Here is a 22,526-nt window from a genome sequence, read left to right as displayed (position 1 = left end):
CTCAATCTTGCCTCCTTTAGTTTAAAACCATTACTCCTTGTACTACTGCAACAAGCCCTGCTATAATAAAAAGCCTGTCCCCACCTTTCTTATAGGCCTTTTTTAAGTACTGAAAGGCCACAATAAGGTCTCCCTGGAGCCTTCCCTTCTCCAGGCTGAACAACCCCAACTCTCTCAGCCTGTCCTCACAGCAGAGCTGTTCCAGCCCTCTGATCATTTTTGTGGCCTCCTCTGGTCCCTCTCCAACTGGTCCATGTGTTTCCTGTACTGAGGGCTCCAGAGCTGGACACAAGACTCCAGGTGGGGTCTCACCAGAGCAGTAAGGGTAGAGGGGCAGAATCACCTTCCTTGACCTGCTGGCCGTGTTCCTTTTGATGCAGTCCAAGATACAATTTGCCGTCTGGGCTGCAATCACCCTGTGCCCAAGCACAGAAGAGACCCAACACCAAAGTAGAGCTCCACGGCCTGTAAGGCAGGAGCTCCTCCTCCCAGGGAGGACAAGTCCAACAAGCACAGGCCATAAATCGTGGGGCACAGTAACAGCTTTTGCCTGCAGGACTTCAGCTGGCTGCAGTCAGCTTTCAACACCTGAGAAACTGGCACTAACCTTCATGCAAAGTTTCCTACTGAAAGTGCCTTTGGTTTGGAAGCAGCAAGGTAGATTTTCCAATGAGGTGTCATAGGCTTTGCTATTAAGAGAAGCCAACCTATCCAAAAAAGCATAGGGTTTGCATTTAAACCCAGACTAATTTTTGAAGAGGACTTCACAGTTACTGAATGTTTTTGGAAAGGAGGAATTCAACTCTTCTCCACAGAGAGGCAGGACTGCTCTTGGACTTATCCTAGCCACCAGACGCTCATCCCATCACGCACACCCTGCTGCCAGCACTCACCAGCAGCCACGTCATCACCCTGCAATCCTACACCAGCCCTCAGCAGCACCAGCGACAGGCTGAGAAGTCAGAACATCTCTTGTACAAGAGCTCCCCCATCTCCCTGCAGCCCCAGTTAACTCCAAAACCCCACGTGATGCATGGGGAGCAGCCAGACCATCTCAGTTCTGTGTTCAAGAGGGAGGAGAGAAGTCCGCTTTGCAGAAAAGGCATGGACGGCCAAGTTGTCCTACACTCCAGCTAAGTCATGAGAGCTCACAAAACACGCTCCCCCCCAACTCCTGGGCAACAACAGCTCTCTGGCAGCTGCCAGCTGGCTTTTGAACTAGGAAGAGCAGTACCCAGAGCCAGACAGACAGCTGGACCCAAAATTATGTGCAGTACGTGGCTTGGACCTCAGCTCCTTTCTGAAGGCTCAACAAATGCCAAGGTCAACCCAGGTTTTGAGAGCAAGCCAAGTTCTTCTGAAAATAGGAGTTTAAGAGCCCTGCACGTGCTCTCCTCCCAACAAGCTAGTGGCCAGCAGGAGGGCTCAGCTCAACTTGCAAGCATCGGAGCTTGGGTTACCAATGTGGTGACACGGTTTCCCAGTGACCAGGCCTGAACCAGACAGCTGCAAGCATTCCTCCAGCTCCACTGGCAGAGTCTGGGTACACACCAGGCAGACAGGTGGAATCCAGGAGGAAGAAAGGCTTAGCTCCTATTTGAGGTGGGCTTCTTGTCTGCTGGTTTGGTGACAGGAGGGGTGGATTTCAGGAGAAGAGGAAGTCCCCATGTTTCAGAGTTCAAGGTTGGCAAGGACAGTTAAGGTCACCATCCAATTTATAACCAACAGACCCTCTGCTCCTAAAAGTCCAGTTCCACAAGTGACAAACCCAGGTTTGCCCCAAAACACGCACCTTTTGGAGTTCCTCTTCAGACACCGTGAGCTTTGCTTTCCACACCTGCTCCTCCTCCTCCACGCTCTTCTGCAGGTCTCGCAGCATCCCCTCCTGTTGACAAAGCCTCAGCTGAGCACAAACCTCCTCCAGCCGTCTCAAGCTGAGCAGTGTCAGGGCTGGGAAGCCCTGGCATACCCAAGGATTTGGGCCAAAGTATGGGTGATAGAATTAGGTGCCCCAGGTGCAGCTAGAAGCTTCCTGTTCCTAGGCTGGCTTAACTACCCTGCTCATCAGAGCCCTTGTTGTGCCACATCTCACCACCACCAGGAAGGTTTCCAACACAATTAGGCTGAAGAAGAGCTCTAGAAATTCAGGTTTCTCCTGTTCCTCTGTCTCACTGGCAAATCATTCATCCACACAGCAGCCCCCATCATACTGAGGGATGCCCACCATGAGCCTGTGGGCAACCTGGGCTGTCAGAAGACCTCTCAAGATGTACTTCTAGTGGAAGACCAATACACAGCAAAGGGCTGCAACTTACTGTCTCTGCAAGGATAGTTCGATACTGTTCACATTCTGCTTGTAAAGTGCTTTGCGCTTCCTCTGCCTCTTTTAACTTAAGTGCTGAATCCTGAAAAGAGAGGGAAGGCGTGGATAGGTGAGGAAAAGAAACGAGTCCCTCTCAGGCACTACCCCACTCCACTTTCCAGCCCCTCCACTAACCAGGGGCTTTGTTGTAACTGTCTGCTGCTTTAGCATGTCCGCAGTCTTCTCCTTAAACTCTTGTAGCCACGTGTTGTAATCCTGAGTTTGAAAAAAAAACAGAAGGAAGAAAAAGGACACTTAGATGTCTGTCCTTCCCATGTGATGGAAGCTCTGTAAGGGTCTGGGAAAGCCCATGCCCACCTGGTGTGAGGACACGGTGATGCCAGGGAGAGCAGAGAGCAGCGCCTGCTTGGTTTGTGTCTGGAGTGCATCCAGTTGTTGGGCCAGTTCTTCCTGTGAGAGGGACAAACTGGCATAGGATCGAGGTCTTGGGTGCCTGCTTGCCAGGCTACCAATGCTGGTCCTGCTCTTCTGTGCCTACAGGGCTGAGCTGGCACAGGGAAAGCAGCTAACAGAGAAAACTGCTGCTTTTGAGAACCACCAAAATGTTCCTCCTGGTTCCCCCATCCTCACACTTCTCCAGCCATGACCTGTGCTGTGGTACATGGCCATCAAGACAAACTTTGGAGAAGCTGGCAGGAGGGTTGGGTCAGCACTGCTCCTAAAAGGAGGCAGGCAACCCAGGGCAAGGTGACTTGGTAAGGTTGAACGTTTCCCCTACAACAGAGGCATCACTGCTACAGAGAAATACTGAGCTCACCTTTGCTTTTGTGATAGCAAGCAGTTTTTCATCACACGTCTTTTCCACCGTGGTCAATGCTTCCATTGTTTTCCAGTTCTTCTCGCGAAGGTCCTGCCGAGACCACACACAGAGGGCAATAAGCCACACATGCTGAAGGGCGCCAAGTTGATTGTTGACACTGCAGAGGATTTCAAAGCCTCTGCTCAGGAAAACAGACAGCAGCCCATCACTTTTGTCAAAGGTCACCAACATGTGCCCTTTCTCCTCCATCCTCTCAGTGTCTCAACACACCACATTGTTCAGGTGGTGGCCTTGGGGGAGCAAAGCAGAGCTGGATGGAGGCAGGAGCTCCAGAAGCAGCCCTCATGATGCCTAGAGCTGCCTGCAGAGGACACAGGCCAAGTGGAGGGCTGCAAGGTCAGCTCCAGACAACTGAAACTACAGTGTAGTAGAGGGATAAGGAGAAGAGAAGCAATGAGGTGTGAGGAATCCCTGCTCAAGGATTGCCTTGACCCTGCCGGGACAGGCTTACCAAGTCCTAAACCTTGCAGGAGGACAGGGGGCAGATCTCCACTCACGCAGCCCACTGCCTTCTGTGGCCCATTGGTTCCAGCTGCACAGCCTGCCAGAGGAAATCCTGCTCCCTGGCAGACTAGGCAATGCCCCCGGTACTCTGCGGGGGCTGGAAGAGCCTCTGGCCACACCACAGAGCCATCAGCAGCCAGTGATGATGGGTTGTCATTCAAACCCCAGAGATGTGGGCTTTGGAGGAAAAAAATGTGAGCAGCAAGAGGTGAGCCTGGTTCACTCACGTACATTGTTTTTCATCTTCTGTTGCTCCAGCACCTCTCGTAGCTCTGTGGCTTCCCTTTCCAAGGATGAGAGCTGGTCCGTCTTCTCCTGGAGCCTGGAAGGGCAGGATGCAGGAGTGAGTCTGGGCATCCACCTCCCTCCCAGGTAGCAAGCTCCCAAGATGGGGACTGCAGCCCTTCCTATCTCAGTCTGCTCCAGGATCTAAACACAGCAGGAGGAACAGGGAGCAGGACAGAAAACCACAGCCATGGCAATGCTGGAGTGGGATCTAGTTGTCTACCAGCTTATCAGCAACAACAAGCAAGTAAGTAGCTGGCTGGCTGTACACTCAGGACAAGAATCACAGACTGGCTGGGGCTGGAAGGGACCTCTGGAGATCATCTAGTCCAACCCAACTGCTAGAGCAGGTTCACCTAGACCAGATCACACAGGAATGCATCCAGGTGGGTTCTGAATGTCTCCAGAGAAGGAGACTCCACAACCTCTCTGGGCAGCCTGTTCCAGTGCTCTGTCACCCTCAAAGTCAAAAGTTTCTCCTCATATTCAGATGGAACCTCCTGTGTTTCCATCTGTGCCTGTTTCCCTTCATCCTACTGTTGGGCACCACTGAGAAGAGTCTGGTCTCATCCTCTTGACACCCACCCTTGAGATAATGGCAGTTTTTGCATTGTTGAAATTTGCCATTTGATATTGGAATACATTCTTTAATAAATGTGGTTATGTTATACATCATTTGAATACGCTTTTCTTGCTTTGGTTTGTTTGGGTTTGTTGTTTCGTTTTGTACCAATACATTACTTGCTGTTTATTTTATATTTATTTTAGACTATGGAAATTATGTTAGACAAAAAGCAAATTCAAGTGATTTTCTTATTCCAGTTCAAAGTGGGTCATAAAGCAGCAGAGACAACTTGCAACAACAATGCATTTGGTCCAGGAACTGCTAATAAATGTAAAGTGCAGCGGTGGTTCAAGAAGTTTTGCAAAGGAGACGAGAGCCTTGAAGATGAAGAGCATAGTGGCTGGCCATTGGAAGATGACAACGACAAACTGAGGAAAATCATCAGGGCTGATCCTCCTACAGCTACATGAGAAGTTGCCAAAGAACTCAATGTCAACCACTATGGTCATTCAGCATTTGAAGCAAACTGGAAAGGAGAAAAAGCCTGATAAGTGGGTGCCTCATGAGCTGACCAAAAATGAAAAATCCAGTTGTTTTTATGTGCCGACTTCTCTTATTCTACGCAACAACAATGAACCATTTCTTGGATTGTGTCGTGCGAGGAAAAGTGGGTTTTATACAACGATCAATAATGACTGGCTCAGAGGCTGGACCGAGAAGAACCTCCAAAGCATTTCCCAAAGCCAAACTTGCACCAAATAAAGGTCACGGTCAGTGTTTGGTGCTCTGCTGCCGGTCTGATCCACTGCAGCTTTCTGAATCTCAGCAAAGCCGTTACATCTGAGAAGTATGCTCAGCAAATCAATGAGATGCACCAAAAACTGCAACACCTGCAGCCAGCATTGGTCAACAGAAAGGGCTCAGTTCTTCTCCACGACAATGCCTGGCCACACATAGCACAACCAATGCTTCAAAAATGCAACTAATTGGGCCACCAAGTTTTGCCTCCTCCACCATATTCACCTGACCTGACAACTTTTTTGCAGGGAAAACAATTCCACAACAGCAGGATGCAGAAAATGCTTTCCAAGAGTTTGTTGAATCCCGAAGCATAGATTTTTATGCTACTTACTTCTCCTTCGCAAAAATGTGTTGATTGTAATGGTTCCCATTTTGATTAATAAGTATGTGTTTGCACCTAGTTATAATGATTTAAAATTCACTGTCCAAAACTGCAATTACTTTTGCACCAACCTAATATTTATAAGCATAAATAAGATCCTTTCTTGGCTTTCTCACAGGCCCAGCACTCTCAGTCTTATCTCATAAGAAAGATGCTCCAGACCCCTAATCATCTTTGTAGCTCTCCGCTGGACTCTCTCCAGAAGAAGTAACCTGATCCAAAGGCCACAAATTCTGGCTTACATAACAGGAATTGCTCCCAACACACTCCTGTCCATGGCTTGATATGTCCATGGCTGAGATAGCCCACAACTCTGCATTTTGAAAGCACCATCCTACTATCTCAAGGAACCATAAATCAGGGCTGCCAACCAGACACCTGCAGGTTCCCTCCACACCCTCAGACCCACCATCCGTCCTTAAGGGAGCCTCAGTTTGAGCAGATCAAGGAAGGTTCAGGTCCTTGACAAGAACCACCCAAGTCTCCTGGGGTGCCAGGACAACTGAACAGCTGCCCATTCAGGAACGCTGGATGCTTGCTGGCAGAGGGGACATCTGAGAAATCCTCCCCCTGTGCAGAGCCTAGCCTTCTTGGAGGTGCTCAGCACATGACTGGCACAAGTTGTGACACGGGAAGCCCTAGCTGGATGACAGGAAACCTTTCTGCACCAGGGGGAGATTTTGTCAAACACTGGAATGGGAACCCAGAGAGGTGGTGAATCTCCATCCTTGGAGATACCTGGAAACAGGTCCAAAAACCCTGGTCTGGCTGGCCCAGCTTTGAGCATGGACTTGGATCAGAGACATTCCAGCACCAGCACCACCAGAATGTCCTGTTCTGCAGAAGCAGTCAGCCTCCATGTGCCTGCCAGCAATTCAAGTCTCACTTCAGGATGGATTGGCTGTTATTTAGGGCCAGCACTGGAACCAATTAATATTTTAAACAGCTGTGTTGGCCAGTATCGACCTTGTCTTCCCAGCCTCGCAGTCCCCAAGCCTGCCTAACAGAGAAAGTGGGGAGCACTCACTCACAGGGCTTAGCACCTGGGACACCGAGCTGGAGGTGCCACAGCAGCCTCCATAAGCACCTAGACCCACCTTGACCGCAGCTGCTTCACTTCTGCTTCATTGGCTGCCTGGAAGAGAGAAAGCACTTTTGTTACCTGTCCTGGGCACATGACACAGGTCAGACCTTTCTGTGGCATCCCAGAGCAAAGACAGCACAAGTACTGTGTTAACACAGTGCACAAACACCTGCTTGAGTGGTGCAACCCCTTCCCCATCTCCCACCCCAATTAAATGAGAACAAGACCTGCAAGTGTCTGTCTTTTTCTGCCTCCCTCATTTGGCCTGCCTCCAGCAGAGCTTCAATGGATTTGATCCTCTCCATCAGTTTCATATTCTCTGAGCTGGCATCCTGCAGCTTCCCCTTCACATTGTCCAGCTCCAGCAACTTGTTTTTAACCTCTGCTTCGGAGCTCAGCAGCTTGGCCTGCAGTTCTGTTGGAGGAAAGGATGAGCAACACAGTAAGGTAATTGCAAACAAATCTGGAGACTCCCAACCCTGCCCTGTCCAAGCAGGACTCCTGGCCAAAGAAGCCTTGGCTATGGATACTTTCAGGAGGCACAGGCAGGGATGCAGGACAGCACAGGATAGAGGCACTGGAGTGGCATCCTAGGAAAGGACCATGGATCAGTGCCACATCTTGCTCACACCGACACCAGGCAGCCAAACTTGTTCCTGGGTCTACTTGTCCTACCCCAGCCATTCCCACCAAGCACCTGGCCCTGAAGGCTTCAAGTCTGCCACACAGCTCTCCCTGTGCCAAACCAAGGTACTCACCACCAATGCTCTGCTGCTGTCCTTTCGCCTTTTCCGCATCTGCTAACAGGCTTTTGTAGCTGCTTTGGGTTTTGCGGAGCTCGTCGCTCACTTCATCCAGCCTCTTCTGCAGTGTCACCTCCACCTCCCTTTGGGAAGCCTGCACGGCAGGAAAAGAAGGCTTTCTGTAGCATGCCAGGCACCCCAGCCAGTTCAAAGCAAAGCTCCGTGTGTTGCATGTTATTTTTAAACTGTGCTTTGGGGGGTTTAAGTCATCCTTCCCCATGTGGTCCCCCTGTGCATAAAGCATCTTGCCTTGTGCTGGCATTTTATCATTTGCCAGCCCTCAAGTGGGAAGCAGACAACACCCAAACATCTCAGTTCTGAGCCAAGACTACGACCATACTCCCCTCCAGAAAGCTAAGTTCTGAAAAACCTCTTAAAAGCCCTGGTCCTAACGCACAGCCTCAGCCCAGCACGGAGAGGTACTGCCATGGGACGGAGACACGTGTTTCCACCCTCCAAGGAATCTTCTGTGCAGTCTGGGCCAGGGAAGGCTTTTTTTTTTCCATCTTAGAAAGTGTTGAGGAAGAGGCCTGACCAAGGCAGGCGCTTGGAGGAGGAAGGCAGAGGAGGAAGATAGTGCTGCAGATCAGCAGTGCTATGGGCACAAGTTGCACCCTTGCAGGTGGAGAAATATTGGTTTGCATGGAGGGGACAGAAGAAGGTAAACAAGCAGCCCTGTCTCTGTCTGACAAGAAAGTAGGACTTCTCCATCCTTTGAGGATTTGAACTCTGTATCCTCAGCCCAGAGATCCAGGTGTTACTGTGGAGCACAATTCTCCCTAGCACCTTAATTACACCACTGGCTTTAAAGTCTTCCAACTAGTATGATTTATCTAATTAGTATTAAGGTGTGTAACAAGCTGAGAGCCCTGGAGAAGTTCTCCTAAAAGCATGCCTAGAAGCTAGTGTTTTGAGCCAGGAAGGCGGCTTCGGCCTTCATGCCAGCAGTGCACCCCTGTCACCCCCAAGTCTCCTCACCTGCAAAAGCAGCGGGGGCCAAAACCAGCCCCTCAAAAAGAGATCTTTATCCTCAGGAACCCAAAAAATGAGGAGCGAGGATATCGAATGCCCCTTGCCCTAGGAGCACCTCTTTGACGTGCGTAAAGATCCCCGCCACCACAGCCCCTTTGTAAACAGGCCAAAGCAATTTGGAGACCACAGCACGTGCAGGAGGGATAAATCACATTTCTCACCTGGTCTGCCAGCCCTGGGGGAAAGAAGTGCAAGTTCCTGGCTCTGAAACACTCCCAGCCTCTGGCTTAGCTGAATCCCAGCAGCAGCTGCCACCCCCCAAGAAGATGCTTCTGCCTGTGTGGGTAGAGTCCAGCCGCTGGCAACCCACCACTGCTACTCTGCCGGCAGCGTGCTCAGAAGTTCTGCTTGGGAGGCGTCCTTTAAACACCTCTAAAAACCCCAAACCCAGCCACACCCTGGTGGCAAGAAGAGCCACAAGCTCTACCCTTTTGCAGCAAGGAGGGAGAACAAAGGGCTTAAAAACAGCAGTTGAGAGAGAGCACCCACGCCTGCATGAGCACAGGCTGAGGGGGGCCAGCGGGTTTCCTCTCTTGCCTTGGGGTACAACCCAGCAGCGTGCACATCTAGGCTTCCCCCACAACACCTTCACACCAGGCTCACGAGCTTTGTGAGCTTCTGAGCCAGAGTCCTGCATCCAGCTCTGAAGCCCTCAGCACACGAAAGACATGGACCTGCTGGAGAAGGGCCAGAGGGGGCCACAAAAATGATCAGAGGGCTGGAACAGCTCTGCTGTGAGGACAGGCTGAGAGAGTTGGGGATGTTCAGCCTGGAGAAGAGAAGACTCCAGGGAGACCTTATTGTGGCCTTTCAGTACTTAAAAGGAGCCTATAAGAAAGATGAAGACAGGCTTTTTAGCAGGGCCTGTTACAACAGGACAAGGAGTAACAGTTTTAAACTAAAGGAGGGGAGATTCAGGCTAGACATGAGTAAGTTTTTTACAAGGAGGGTGATGAAACACTGGCACAGAGAGGTGGTAGATGCCCCATCCCTGGAGACATTCAGGGCCACGCTGGATGGGGCTCTGAGCAACCTGATCTAGTTGAAGCTGTCCCTGCTTATTGTAGGGGAGTTGGACTAGGTGAACTTTGAAAGTGTCTTCCAACTCAAACTATTCTATGATTCTGTGATTCACATCTGAGTAAGAATGGCTTCAACCAGGGCATCATGCTCCCTAGGCTTTGACCGTGATGCCGGACAAAGAATGCATTGCATGTGACAAACTAACTGGGGGAAGGCAACAAAGAGGTCTGCAAGGCAGCCTGCTTTTCAACTGTGGACACCCATCTGTCTCCAAACTCTTACTATGGCCAAGTCCATGGATCCCATGCAATTTAGCCACTTGCCTCATTTCTGCAAAGGGACCAGGTTTGTGAGTGCCTGACTTACCTGCAGCTGCTCGATCTGCTTCTCCAAGGCCACTGCTTTTATTTCCCAGCTCTTCTTCTGCTGCTCCTCTTGCTGCAGCACCTCTGATTTCTCAGACAGCTCTTTCATCAGCTTGTTGCACTCTTGCCGTAACTTGGCCAGCTCAGCGTTTTGCCTGCACCAACAGAAGTAGGGTTATTTTAGCCCACAGCCCAGTCAAGCATCTCTGGTGTTACCTAAGGGGGAACACATCCTCTTGTGGGCCTGATACAGGACTTGAAACATCTTAATTTTTGCATTGGCCTGTTTCTAGGACACGCCTGGTCCTTCAGGGAGGGGGTGGAAAGAGCTGACAAATCACTTTTCAAAAGCCATGTTTCAATCACAGGAGGCATTCCTTTGTCACGAAGCAGAGGACATGAGATTCAGTGTTCTCAGACACAAGAGGAAGTGCTCTAAGCAGCTGGAGTCCAGCCTGTAATTATTTTACTGCTGTTAATCACCAGGCATTTCAGACTTTCTATAAAAAGGAGTGTGAAATTCTACCTAGATCCTCTATGCTGTGCATGCACTGCACAGGTCTCAGATTTCTGCAGCATCGCTTGTGTCAAATAGCCAGCTGCATTTCTTCGAAGTTTGAGCATATGAGCTCCCCTAAGGGGAGAATTTTCGTGACCCCCTCTGGTCCCCTCTCCCCACCTCCACTGCCTGTTGGCTCTAGCATCAGCACAGGTGACTCCAAAGCACAAAGAGTTTCTCCTGCCCTTCCCCTTGGCATGGGGAAGAACATTCTCATTTCCCCTTCCAGCCCCTCAAAAGCCCTTTGGCAAGCTTTTCCTTGCTCTTTCCTCTACCTCCAGCTAGTTGGGGTGTCCGTAGAGGCCCTTGAGGAAAGACCAAAGCTCATGGACAGCTAACCCCCAGGGTTTGGCTGAGGGCAGCCCCAGCTTCTGCCCCTCCACCCCTGCCTTACTTGCTCTCCATCTGGCTGGTGGCCTGGTTGAGGGCATCCCTCAGGATGGAGTTCTCCTGCTGCAGGCGAGCCAGCTGCATGTTGGGGCCATTCTCCAGCTGCTCCTGCAGAGTCCGGATCTAGAGAAGCCCAACAGGGGTTAAAGCCACCATCAGCCCCTTTGCTCTCCCTGCGAAGCCCACACGATGAGCAAGAGTGACAGGCAACACAAGGGGTGTCTAAGGGTGCTGACAGCTCCCAGAGATACAACATCCCTGAGGATGCTCACACGTGCCTCTTCTCCTTCAGGCGCCACAATCCAGGAGCATCACAGGGTCACCCCCATCCCTGAAACTCTGGTCCCCTCACACATCCCACATCTTCTCCAAAAAATGACACATTTGCCACCAAAAGCCACCTGGCAGACAGAGGAAGAAGCTGTGGAGCACAACACGGGTCTCACCTTGCCCTGGAGCTGCTGTGTTTCACTGATGTGATCCTGGTAGCTGGCCTGCATGCGTGCCTGCACTGCTGCAATCTCCCGCTCACGGGTCAGCAGCTGCTCCTTCAGCTTGCCCTCCACAGCCACAGCCTTGGCCCGCTCGGCTGCTAGTTCCTTCAAGGAGAGAAGTCACCCGCTTAGTCCCCAATGTGCCAGCTTCCCTGCTTTAGATGGACACAAAACCAGTGGCCTCCTAGCTCCAAAGACCTAAAAGTTCAGCCCTTTTGATGATGCCCCCATGCCCAGCAATGCCGTTTTGCACTCACAATTCCTCCTGCATTTTGTTCTGGGCTCTGTGGCCACTGGATGCCACTGTTGTTCCACACTGGGCCAGCTAAGAGAAAGGAGTAAGACAGCCTGGAATTTTATTCACCCCCCCAACCAGGATCAATAACATCACAAAGTTTGGAGCAAAGCAGTAAAATTAAAATAACATAACATAATGTAACATAAATAAAATAGCCAAGAAGGCCAAGGGTATCCTGGGGTGCATTAGAAAGACTGTGACCAGCAGGTTGAAGGAGGTTATCTTCCCCCTCTACTCTGCCTTGGTGAGGCCACAACCGGAGTACTGTGTCCAGTTCTGGGCTCCCCAGTTTAAGAAGGACAAGGAATTACTGGAATGAGTCCAGCAGAGAACTATAAAGATGATTAGGGGTATGAAGCATCTTTCTTATGAGGAAAGACTGAAAGCTGGGTTTGTTCAACCTGGAGAGGTTGAAAGGGGATCTTATTGACACTTATAAATATCTCAAGGGTGGATGTCAAGAGGATGGGACCAGACTCTTTTCAGTGGTGCCCAGCAACAGGATGAGTGGCAACGGGCACAGACTGAAACACAGGAGGCTCCATCTAAACATAAAGAAAAACTTCTTTGATGGTGCCGGAGCACTAGAACAGGCTGCTCAGAGAGGTTGTGGAGTCTCCTCTGGAGACATTCAAAACTCACCTAGATGCATTCTCTGCAATCTACTCTAGGTGAATCTGCTTTAGCAGGTGGGTTGGACTAGATGATCTCCAGAGGTCCCTTCCAACCCCAACCATTCTGTGATTCTGTAAACACCCTCCGCCCCCACACCAAAGCACGGATGCTCTGTTGGCCGGCTGGGCAATGCCGTGCTGCTGCCCAGTGTGGTCTGCACAGGCACAGCACCCAAGTGCATAGGATGGCTTTGCCCTCTCCTCTCCTCTCCTGCAGACAGACGGACAGGATTGCCACTATCAGGTCCTGCCAGCTGCAAAGCAAGAGGCATTCAGCCCAATGTGGCGGGGGTTTGTTCCAACTTCAGCACCCAGAAAGAGGTGGAGGCAAGGGGCTAAGTCAGGGAAAGGGGGTGTAAACTGGATCAAGCTTCTTAAAAAGGAACTGATCAGCTCCTTCTCAGCTCAGGTGGTCTGCACAGAGATGAGAATGGATTTATTTTCCTCCCTAAAGCAGCAGAAAGCTTCAGTCTCTTACAGGGAGAGCTTTTCCCTGCTGCTCCTGTGGCTGCCAACAGGCACTATCCCGTGGCCCTTTGGGCTGGTGCCTCCTGGGGCTGGATCAGGTGAGGATCTACTACTCTTTTCAGGGGGAAACCACAAACATATGAAGGACCCAGAGAGCACCTGAACTTCATCTCCAAGGAGGATGAGATGCAAGGAGTGGAATGCACTCTGGCATGACCATGATGAACAAAACTCACACCAGAAACACCAGGAGGACTGCGCAGGGCTTACCTTGCTCAGCTCCCGCAGCTTGTTTCTGGCAGTGGTTGCATCCTCCTGCTCAGCAGCAAGCTGTTTCTCCTTCTCTTCCAGCTGGCGTTTCAGGATGGCAACCGGGTCACCCTTCTGCGTGGCCTGCCAGCACAGGGCAGCACATCAGTGAGGACCACCACATCCAGACTCATCCCCATCACCCCACAAGGTTCAACAAGGCCAAGTGCCAGGTCTTGCACCTTGGTCACAACAACCCCATGCAACACCACAGGCTTGGGGAAGAGTGGCTGGAAAGCAGCCAGGAGGAAAAGGATCTGGGAATGTTGACTGACAGCTGGCTGAACATGAGCCAGCAGTGTGCCCAGGTTGCCAAAAAGGCCAACAGCATCCTGGCTTGTATCAGGAATAGTGTGGCCAGCAGGACTAGAGAAGTGATTGTCCCCTTATACACTGATGAGGTCCTGTGTTCAGTTTTGGGCCCCTCATCATAAGAAGGACATTGAGGTACTGGAGGGAGTTCAGAGGAGGGCGATGAAGCTGGTGAGGGGCCTGGAGCACAAGTCTGATGAGGAGCAGCTGAGGGAATTGGGTCTGTTTGGCCCAGAGAAAATGAGGCTGAGGGGAGACCTTATCGCTGTCTACAACTACCTGAAAGAAGGTTGTAGCATGGAGGGTGTTGGTCTCTTCTCCCAAAGAGCAAGTGATATGATGAGAGGAAATGGCTTCCAGTTACGCTAGGGAAGGTTCAGATTGGATATCAGGAAACATTTATTCACAGAAAGGGTTGTCAGGCATTGGAACAGGCTGCCCAGATAAGTGGCTGAGTCACCATCCCTGGAGGTGTTTAAAAAGATGATGGTTCTTAGGGACATGGTTTAGTGCCAGAGTTAGGTTATGTTTGGACTCCATGGTCTTGAGGGTCTCTTTCAACAAAAATGATTCTATGATTCTGTGATTCTAAGCATGGGATCTAGCTCTCTGTTCCAGGGGAAAACTCAGCTCCATTCTCCAGGACTGACCCACAGGGCCAGCCTGCCCAAAAATATGCCACTTTCCCTTCCCTCTGCACCTCCCAAGGCTTGGCAGAGCCCTGGCAGTGGACAGCCACAACGGCGCTGGCAGCCCTACCATGTGCCAGGTGTCCTGGACAATGCCAGCTTTCTCCGACAGGATTTCGATGAGCTGCTGGGCCTCCCCTTCGCTGAACACCATGCTGCTGACAGTGGACACAAGCGTCTTGTAGGGCAGGTAGAGGGGCCCGTCTGAGTCTGCGGGTGCTAGGGAGGAGAAAAGAGAGATTGGGACCACTCAAGTTGATGGAAGAGCTGAGTAGCATCATCTCAGTTGGCTTTATTATACTGTCACTGGTTTTAATACACATGTTTATAAAAAAAATCAGCATTACAACGGAACAAAGACATTAGCTTGTTCTCTGTCTTTCTGAGGCAAACAAATAATTGTATCTTGGGCTTTTCTTGCCAAATCCTGTATGATCCCAGCAAATTCAAGCCATTAGCAATAAAATTTCCCAATCCTGTCCATTTTAATCTAGTTTTTCTCTGGTCTTAATGAATTGTCATAAATTCCTCTAGGTCAGGGATGAGGAACCTCACTGAGGGCTAAGTAGACCTTTCTGAGTCTTCTAAATGACTCCATATTAGCATACACCAGAAGAAATCAAATTACCATAGGTTGTACGGAATTAAAGTCCTCGAGTCTCAGAGTGCCTGTTCTGTTTTTGCTTACAGCTTATTAACATGTTTAGACCAGGTTTTACAAGAGAAAGGACTTTTCTTTCTGAACATCATAAAGATTTGCATTATTTTTGTCCATATTCTCATCCTTTCATGGCATGTTTGTTGGACTGGACTCTGAGCAACCTGATCGAGCTGAAGATGTCCCAGCTCATTGCAGGGGGGTTGGATAATCTTTGGAGATCCTTTCCAACCCAAACCGTTATATGATCCAACTCCACAAGTGCTATTTCAAACCAGCATCCAGCCACATTTCCTCAGTCAAGTTTGATACCTCTCTAATTGAAGGCGATATGAGAGCTGCTGGAGATGACACTCAACCACACACATGTGCTTCTTGAGCCAGCTGTCACCTCTGCCTCTGTCACCTCAGCTGTCACCTCTACGGGTCCCAACACCTCCCACACTGTTCTCCATCAAACTGAGTGATTCCCAGCAGAGGCTGGGAATGCTTTGCCAATGCCAGAGAGCAGAGACATCAGCAGCTGGACCTAACCATGATGCAACCTTGCTGAGAGACATCACGCCACACAGTGGTGCCAGCAATGCAGAGTGGAGTAAGGCTCTGCCTTTCACCAGGCAAGTTTGTTCCCACTCTTTGCTAAGGAAACAATATGACTCCAACATTTTCCCCACCCCTCTGCTAACCTGAGAAAGTCAAGTAGCATCAGGGACCACAATGCTGTAGCAGGACCACAGTGTACAGAGTCACGATGGATACAGGACGGCAGGCAAGGCGTTTAGGAGTTCCTGCACAGTACCTATGGCCCTGTGTGCTCATTTTCCCTGAAAATCTTGGAAGAAAAAGCAGTTTGGATGCCAGTAGCTCCAGAGCCTCTAAAGCCATTGTTAACATGAGGATCTGCTGAACAAAAAGCTTGGACGCCCAAAGGAGCAAGGTCAGAGAAGAAGGATGAGGTGCCACAGGCACTGGGGCAGAGATTCCTCTGCAGCCCCTGGAGAGGAGACCACACTGGAGCAGGGGAAGGTGTGAGGAGGAAGGAGCGGCATAGAGGAGCCACCATGGACTGACCACAGCCCCCAGCAGTTGCAAGGAAAGAAGTGGAGCTGAGCAGGGAGAGGGCAGGGGGAAAGTTGCTGTTTTCATTTTCTTTCTCATCTATTTTAATTGGCAATAAATTAATTTCACCAAGTCTGTTTTGCCTGTGATAGTAAATGCCAGGTGATTACCCGGTCTCTATCTTGACCCATGAGCTTTCCCATCTTATTCTCTTTCTCATCCTATTGAGGAAGGGAACTAAGAGCGGCTGGGTTGGCATCTGGCAGCCGGCCACAGCAACAGAGCAGCAAAGCCCGGAAACACCTAACAGCTCCAACAAGCACTGTTTGCTCCCAGCTTCTGCTAAATCCATTTGGGATGGCCGCACTGAGCCCTAGCAGCAGCAAAGTCTTTCTCACCAGCAGCGGCTGCCTCCCAGCAGCACAGCGGGGGCAGCTCAAACATCTTGTGCAACTGGGGCCTAAGAGCTTAGATCACACTTAACCCACACTGGCAACAGTGTGGATGCAGGACTACATCAAAAGGTTTGTGGCAGCAGGTGGTCGAAGGGGGTGATTCTGCCCCTCTACTCTGCTCTGGTGAGACCCCACCTGGAGTCCTGCATCTAGCTCTGGAGTCCTCAGCACAGGAAAGACATGGACCTGTTGGAGAAGGGCCAGAGGAGGCCACAAAAATGATCAGAGGGCTGGAACAGCTCTCTATGAGGACAGGCTGAGAGAGTTGGGGTTGTTCAGCCTGGAGAAGAGAAGGCTCCAGGGAGACCTTATTGTGGCCTTTCAGTACCAAAAAGGAGCCTATAAGAAAGATGGAGACAGGCTTTTTAGCAGGGCCTGTTACAATAGGACAAGAAGTAACAGTTTTAAACTAAAGGAGGGGAGATTCGCGCTAGACATAAGGAAGAAGTTTTTTACAATGAGGGTGGTGAAACACTGGCCCAGGTTGCTCAGAGAAGTGGTAGATGCCCCATCCCTGGAGACATTCAGGGCCAGGCTGGACAGGGCTCTGAGCAACCTGATCTGGTTGAAGCTGTCACTGCTTATTGTAGGGGGGCTGGACTAGATGACTTTTGAAGGTCCCTTCCAACTCAAACTGTCCTATGATTCTAACCCATCAGATCCCCTGGCCTGGTCCCACTGGGCAGAGGGTCCCACCAAGCAAAATTTTTCCCATCTCCTGTCAGCGTCGCACAAGCAAGCCTTGCACAAAGCGGACACGATGCAAAGCCCTCCTTGCAGCTGGCAAATGGAGCCGGGACAGCCTGCCAAGCTTCAGCAAGAGGAAGCCTACACCTATGCTGAGTCCACTTGCAGGGTTGGAAATGTTGAACTTTGCTGAAGAATGCAGCAAAACAAGCAGCAGCTGCATGGCAAAGCTGCCATGGAAAAGCACAGCAGGGATGAGGGATCTGAGAAGTTACTTCTCAAATCCAAGGGCACACAGGAGACACAGATGGCCCATGTGGAGCCCCACACCCAAGAGGCTGCAGACCAAACTGGATACCCACGCATATTTCATGGGAGACTGTGGCTCCTGCTATCACAGGTAACAACCTGGGATCCATGTACACACTAAACACTTGCAAGTAAGTTTTTTGTGCAATGCAGGAGGCTAAAAACAAACCACGCAAGAGAAAAATATCCCAAGCCACTCTTTTCAGGTTTGTCATCTGCTTCAGTGCTGAGCATGTGTCTTTGAACACCCGTTTTTATCTGCCACAGGATAATTTGTTGCTTCTGCCCTTGAGGAGGAGAGACCACAGCTGCTGAAAGGCTGCCCACAATACCTTGGTCAAACTGCAGACAGCTTTGTGGCACAAAGAGCTTTCCTTTGAAAAATCCAAGCAACTAACAAGCAACTAAGACATCACTCTTGGTTTTTAAGACAAGCAGGATTGGCATTTCTTAACCAAAGGAGTAGATGTTTAGAGCAGCCAAAAAAACTTGCAACTTAACAAGTGTTAAGAGTTCATCTCCCATCTGCATTCTCTTAGTTGTTACAGCTTGTATTTAGGGCCATGTTTTTCAGTGTTAGAGAAGTGCATCCCTGTGTGCACATGTCAAAGCAGTCACCTCCAGTTTCCCCAACATCTTCACTGCAATATTCTCCAGTAGTGGCTGCTCAACTGTTCCAAATCTCATCACTATGTGGAGATGACCTTTAGTAAAATCCTTTCCTCAGATGAGCAGACACAAGGGTTTAAACCCAACCTAGGAGACCAGCTGCTGCAAAATGTCCAACTGAGTAGCAGGCCCTCTTCTAAAACAGGGTGTGGAAACTGTCAGGTCACACAGCAGTCTATCTAGGTTTGGATGTGCTGGAGAAGGTTAGCAAGTAGGGGTTGTCTTTTTGTTTGGGTGGGTGGTTTTTTGTAAATAAATAAATTAAACCTAGCACACTAAATCATATCCTTGAGAACATCTGAGAGATTTCTCCCACATGTCCATGTGAGGACACTTCTACAGGTCTGAAAGCATGTACATTTTTTAGTGCCTGTAACTATCACTTAACCAAAAACAAAACCCAAACTGCTCACATTGGTGCAATAAAAGGCAAGAATCTAGCTACAGAGCTGTTTCTCCCCACCCTACCACCTTCTTTAATCTCTTCCATCTCCGAGTCAATCAAGTGAGGCACAAATGACGACAGGCAAGTCTTCCCTTCCCTTTGACATATCCAGAGTCGCTTCCCTCTAACTATCCTTTGATCAACTCCCCACAGTATAAAATCCTTTCTAATCCTTTCTCCTTCAACAGGCTGTTTTTCACCTTCATTGAAGAAGGAAGAAACTCTAGCAGTGACCAACCCCCCCATAGAAGAAGAGTAGTAGAGGTCCTGTGTGCTTCTAATAGTAAGGGGTGGATGGGGGAAAACACCTCATCTTGGCTTTCCACCTAGATGTCTCGCACCCTGGCAGCTGCACCCTCTCCCAGGACAGGTATGTGCACCTCCCATCCATTCTCACTCTGCAAATCTGCTCAGAGACCCGCAATGCAACAGCAAATCCAAGAGGAATCTGTAACTCTCCAACATCTGTGTGCTGGACCAAGGAGCTAAGCACCAAGCAGGGGTAGTCAATGCAGGAGGCAACAAATTACAAAGTGAACACAAGTCAATAAACCTTGAGTTCAACTCTACTCCCCACTAGAGAGTACTACAGTCTAGTGTAGGCTCTTCAGCACACCTTCCACTTGGCATACATGGTCCATCTCACCAGAGACAACCTTTCTACAGCTGCTCTGTTTACAACACTGAAGAAGATGAAGAGATCTCAGAATGGGATAGCTCTGTTTTATCAGCAGCAAGGTACCCTGCTGGCTTATTTGATGGGGATACTTGCAGAGGAATTTGGCCTTACCTGGCTCACTCTTCTTCTTGGATGCAGACCTCTTCTTGACAGGTCCTTCATGCTTCTGTTCCTCATGGGTCTGAAGAGCATCAGCTTTCTTGATGGCGGTGGAGCTGACAACTGGAGCACTTTGCTGCGTGCCAACCGGTAAAATGGCCACAACAGGCACCTCCTTAGGGGTCACCTCCAAGACAGGAGAACTTTTGGGGACACTGACAGGAGGTGAAGTCAACACCGGGCTAGGAGCAGGCTCTACCTTTGCCACCTTCTTCTCCTTCTTCCTCTTCTCCTTAGGTGATGGAGCAGGTTTCTCCTTTTCCTGGGGGGCCACTGACACTGCTGTTACTGGAGACTCAACAGTGACAGGCTCAGGTACCACAGCAGGCTCAAGAACCACATCCTTGGGAGAGTCTGTCACTTCCTGAGTCAGCTGCTGTTCCGGGATCTTTCCATTAGGTTTGTCTTCCTTTTTCTTTGCTTTTCCTTTTTTCTCAACAGGCTTCTCTTTCTTCTTTTTCTCTATTTTCTGCTGCTGGGTCTTCTCAAGCTCTTTGCGTTGCTTGGCCAAGGCTTCCTCATAAGATGTCTCCTTCATGGAGAAGGTGGACACCAGGAAGATCCCGATGGCTGATATCACCATAAAACCTCCAAAGACCATAACACCCAGCGTCTGAGGGTCGTACACATCCATCCTGACTTATTTTTCTGTGCCTGCAAGAGATCAGAACAACAGTTAGTAGAGGGAAAAAAAACCCTTATGCAACAGCCCCTCTGAGCAGGGAGTTTCATATTGACATCTGTGTCTCTAAATGGCACCATGCATTGAAAAGACAAACGCTCAAGATTCACAAAGCTCTGGTGAGGGCAGCTTGCCTACACACCCCCAAGTCTGTGCTCCTCCACTTCCACTACATTGCTTATGCACAGGGGTCCCATTGTACTACAGCAAATACTTGCACTGGCTGCAGCAATCTCCAGAAGAACTAAAGAAGGGGAAGAAAAAAAACGGAGGTGCAATCAGTGCAGAGACAGACACGAGCAACTACCCATTACATGTTCAGTGGGATGGTTTTGCACGACCCTAGGCAGTAAATGCAGCCCTGTGGCAGCAACAGAGCCCATTTTCAGACTGTTTGGTGCAGGCTGGCCAAGAGTTGGCCTCTCGCTGCACCATCTATCTTTTTCAATGCACCCAGACACACATCCAGGTATAAACTTTGGAGTAAAACATTCCCCTGGAAAGAGAGAATATGCACAGAAGAGCTTTTCCCACCTTTGCTGCAGCCCTGGACTTCTCCCTCTGTCACCTGCAACCTGCCCAGCCTGGTGGAAAGGACACATGGCGACCGTGTCCCACTGGGCAGCTACTTCCAGTTCACAGCAAAGAGCATCAAGCCAGCAATGATGCATAGACACCACAGAATCATAGAATAGTTGAAGTTGGAAGGGACCTTCGAAAAGCTTGGAGACAGATGGGTGTCCACAGTTGAAAAGCAGGCAGACCTCTTTGTTGCCTTCCCCCAGTTAGTTTGCCACATGCAATGCATTCTTTGTCTAGCATCACGATCAAAGCCTAGGGAGCATGATGCCCTGGTTGAAGCCATTCTTACTCGCATGTGAATCACAGAATCATAGAATAGTTTGAGTTGGAAGAAACTTTCAAAGTTCATCTAGTCCAACCCCCTACAATAAGCAGGGACATCTTCAACCAGATCAGGTTGCTCAGAGCCCCATCCAGCCTGGCCTTGAATGTCTCCAGGGACGGGGCATCTACCACCTCTCTGGGCAACCTGTGCCAGTGTTTCACCACCCTCATTGTAAAAAATTTCTTCCTCATGTCTAGCCTGAATCTCTCCTCCTTTAGTTTAAAACCATTACCCCTTCTCCTATCTCCACCTATGCAGAGAATCAAGTTATGGCCATTTCCTTGAGATGTAAATAACAATAAAAGTCAGAAATTCAAGCTAAAAATCAATACCAACAGTAACAACAAAAAAGCATGGTCATTAATTATCTCATCTCCCCAACGGATGCCCGCAGGAAGAATTTAGACTTGCAGAGTGCTGGATGTGGCACTTCTCTTTCCACCTCTGCTATGAGCTCATGGGTGAACTGGGCACAGGGTCCTTGCTACTGTCCTCTCCAGCCTCAGTTTCTCCCAGCAACACAGACTGTACTGTCTGGTCTGAGCTCTGGCAGGCAGGGCACAGTCACACACACAGAAAGATGCTGCTATCTCCATTCTTCTTAATTGCTAATTGACCCTCCCCCATGTTTCAAAACCAATCCCTTCTCTGCTATCCCACTCATGTGTTTCTCCCATTAGGTCATCATCTCCATGTGGCCCCAAGGTGTCTCATGAACCCCAAATGCTGAAATTGGGCAGTTAGTCTGCAATGGGGCACTTTACAGGAGGTGCCAAGCTGCAGTTTCTCATCATTGTGCCTCAAAACATAATCAGGAAAATGCAGAAAATCCTCAGCTATCAGAAGTTCCCATCCCCATGCTTAACTGTAAACATTATCAAATTTCCTCTTTAAGAGGTTGTGGGTTGAGGAGGGAGGAAGGGGCTGAAGGGGAGGAGGCAAAAATAAGAATAAAACTAAGGAGATCAGCATCTTTTCAAAAACTCAGTCCTCATAGGGAGAGAACTCAAAGCCTTTTCCTTTCTAACAACCAGAGCGGTGAACTTGCAGATGAATCTAAAGCCCAAAGCCACTCGTGCAGTGAGAAGGTGACAGCACAATTAAAAACTCTCCTCCAACACCCAAGCAGTGTGTGCAGAGCTGGAAGGAGCTGCTAAGTGTCCATCTCCCACCAAAGATATCCACCTGCCTGGGGAGGGGTGTTTCAGCCAGCAGCCCAGCTCTCACCATTTCCCTCTCCAAGCACCTCCAGTGAGGCGGCAGAGCTGGTGGGCAGGCAGGGGCGCTGCCCATGCCATTTGGAACCAGCCTTCCCAGCAGGGACAACCTTCTATCCCAGGGCACGGCTTGAGATCCCAGCTCATACTACAGGCACTGCTATTTCACGTCTGCCCCAGCTGTTTCGGATTAAAGCAGTCTCAGCCTGCTCTATCCCAGCACATCGGGTGCTACCTCCAACTAGGTAGCAAAGCCAGCACTTTGGGATCATCCCCACCAGGACAGACAGATTGTTCCTAACCTGCAGGGTAAAAAGGACTGGATTTCCTCTCCTTGGCAGTAACTAAAAAGTAGGGCTA

At 49.9% G+C, this 22,526-nt stretch overlaps 1 protein-coding gene across 5 annotated transcripts in view; it reads right to left on the bottom strand.

The window, feature by feature from the left end:
• RRBP1 (ribosome binding protein 1) overlaps positions 1 to 22,526 on the bottom strand; it is a 33,071-nt gene that overhangs the window by 5,789 nt on the left and 4,756 nt on the right. For all 5 annotated transcript variants that reach the window (XM_065058879.1, XM_065058882.1, XM_065058883.1 and 2 more), the window contains exons 2-16: positions 19,313 to 20,014; positions 14,311 to 14,459; positions 13,201 to 13,323; positions 11,443 to 11,595; positions 11,001 to 11,119; positions 10,049 to 10,202; positions 7,583 to 7,721; positions 7,052 to 7,239; positions 6,838 to 6,875; positions 3,939 to 4,029; positions 3,141 to 3,233; positions 2,681 to 2,773; positions 2,498 to 2,578; positions 2,316 to 2,405; positions 1,793 to 1,885 (exon numbers count right to left, since the gene is read on the bottom strand). In XM_065058879.1, coding sequence (XP_064914951.1) covers positions 1,793 to 1,885; positions 2,316 to 2,405; positions 2,498 to 2,578; positions 2,681 to 2,773; positions 3,141 to 3,233; positions 3,939 to 4,029; positions 6,838 to 6,875; positions 7,052 to 7,239; positions 7,583 to 7,721; positions 10,049 to 10,202; positions 11,001 to 11,119; positions 11,443 to 11,595; positions 13,201 to 13,323; positions 14,311 to 14,459; positions 19,313 to 19,994 — 2,286 coding nt within the window. In that variant the 5' untranslated portion in view covers positions 19,995 to 20,014. The remainder of the gene's footprint in view (positions 1 to 1,792; positions 1,886 to 2,315; positions 2,406 to 2,497; positions 2,579 to 2,680; positions 2,774 to 3,140; positions 3,234 to 3,938; positions 4,030 to 6,837; positions 6,876 to 7,051; positions 7,240 to 7,582; positions 7,722 to 10,048; positions 10,203 to 11,000; positions 11,120 to 11,442; positions 11,596 to 13,200; positions 13,324 to 14,310; positions 14,460 to 19,312; positions 20,015 to 22,526) is intronic.

This window comes from Columba livia, chromosome 3, assembly GCF_036013475.1.
Source record: "Columba livia isolate bColLiv1 breed racing homer chromosome 3, bColLiv1.pat.W.v2, whole genome shotgun sequence".
Lineage (NCBI taxonomy): Eukaryota > Metazoa > Chordata > Aves > Columbiformes > Columbidae > Columba > Columba livia.
This window is presented reverse-complemented; position numbering and strand designations above follow the sequence as displayed.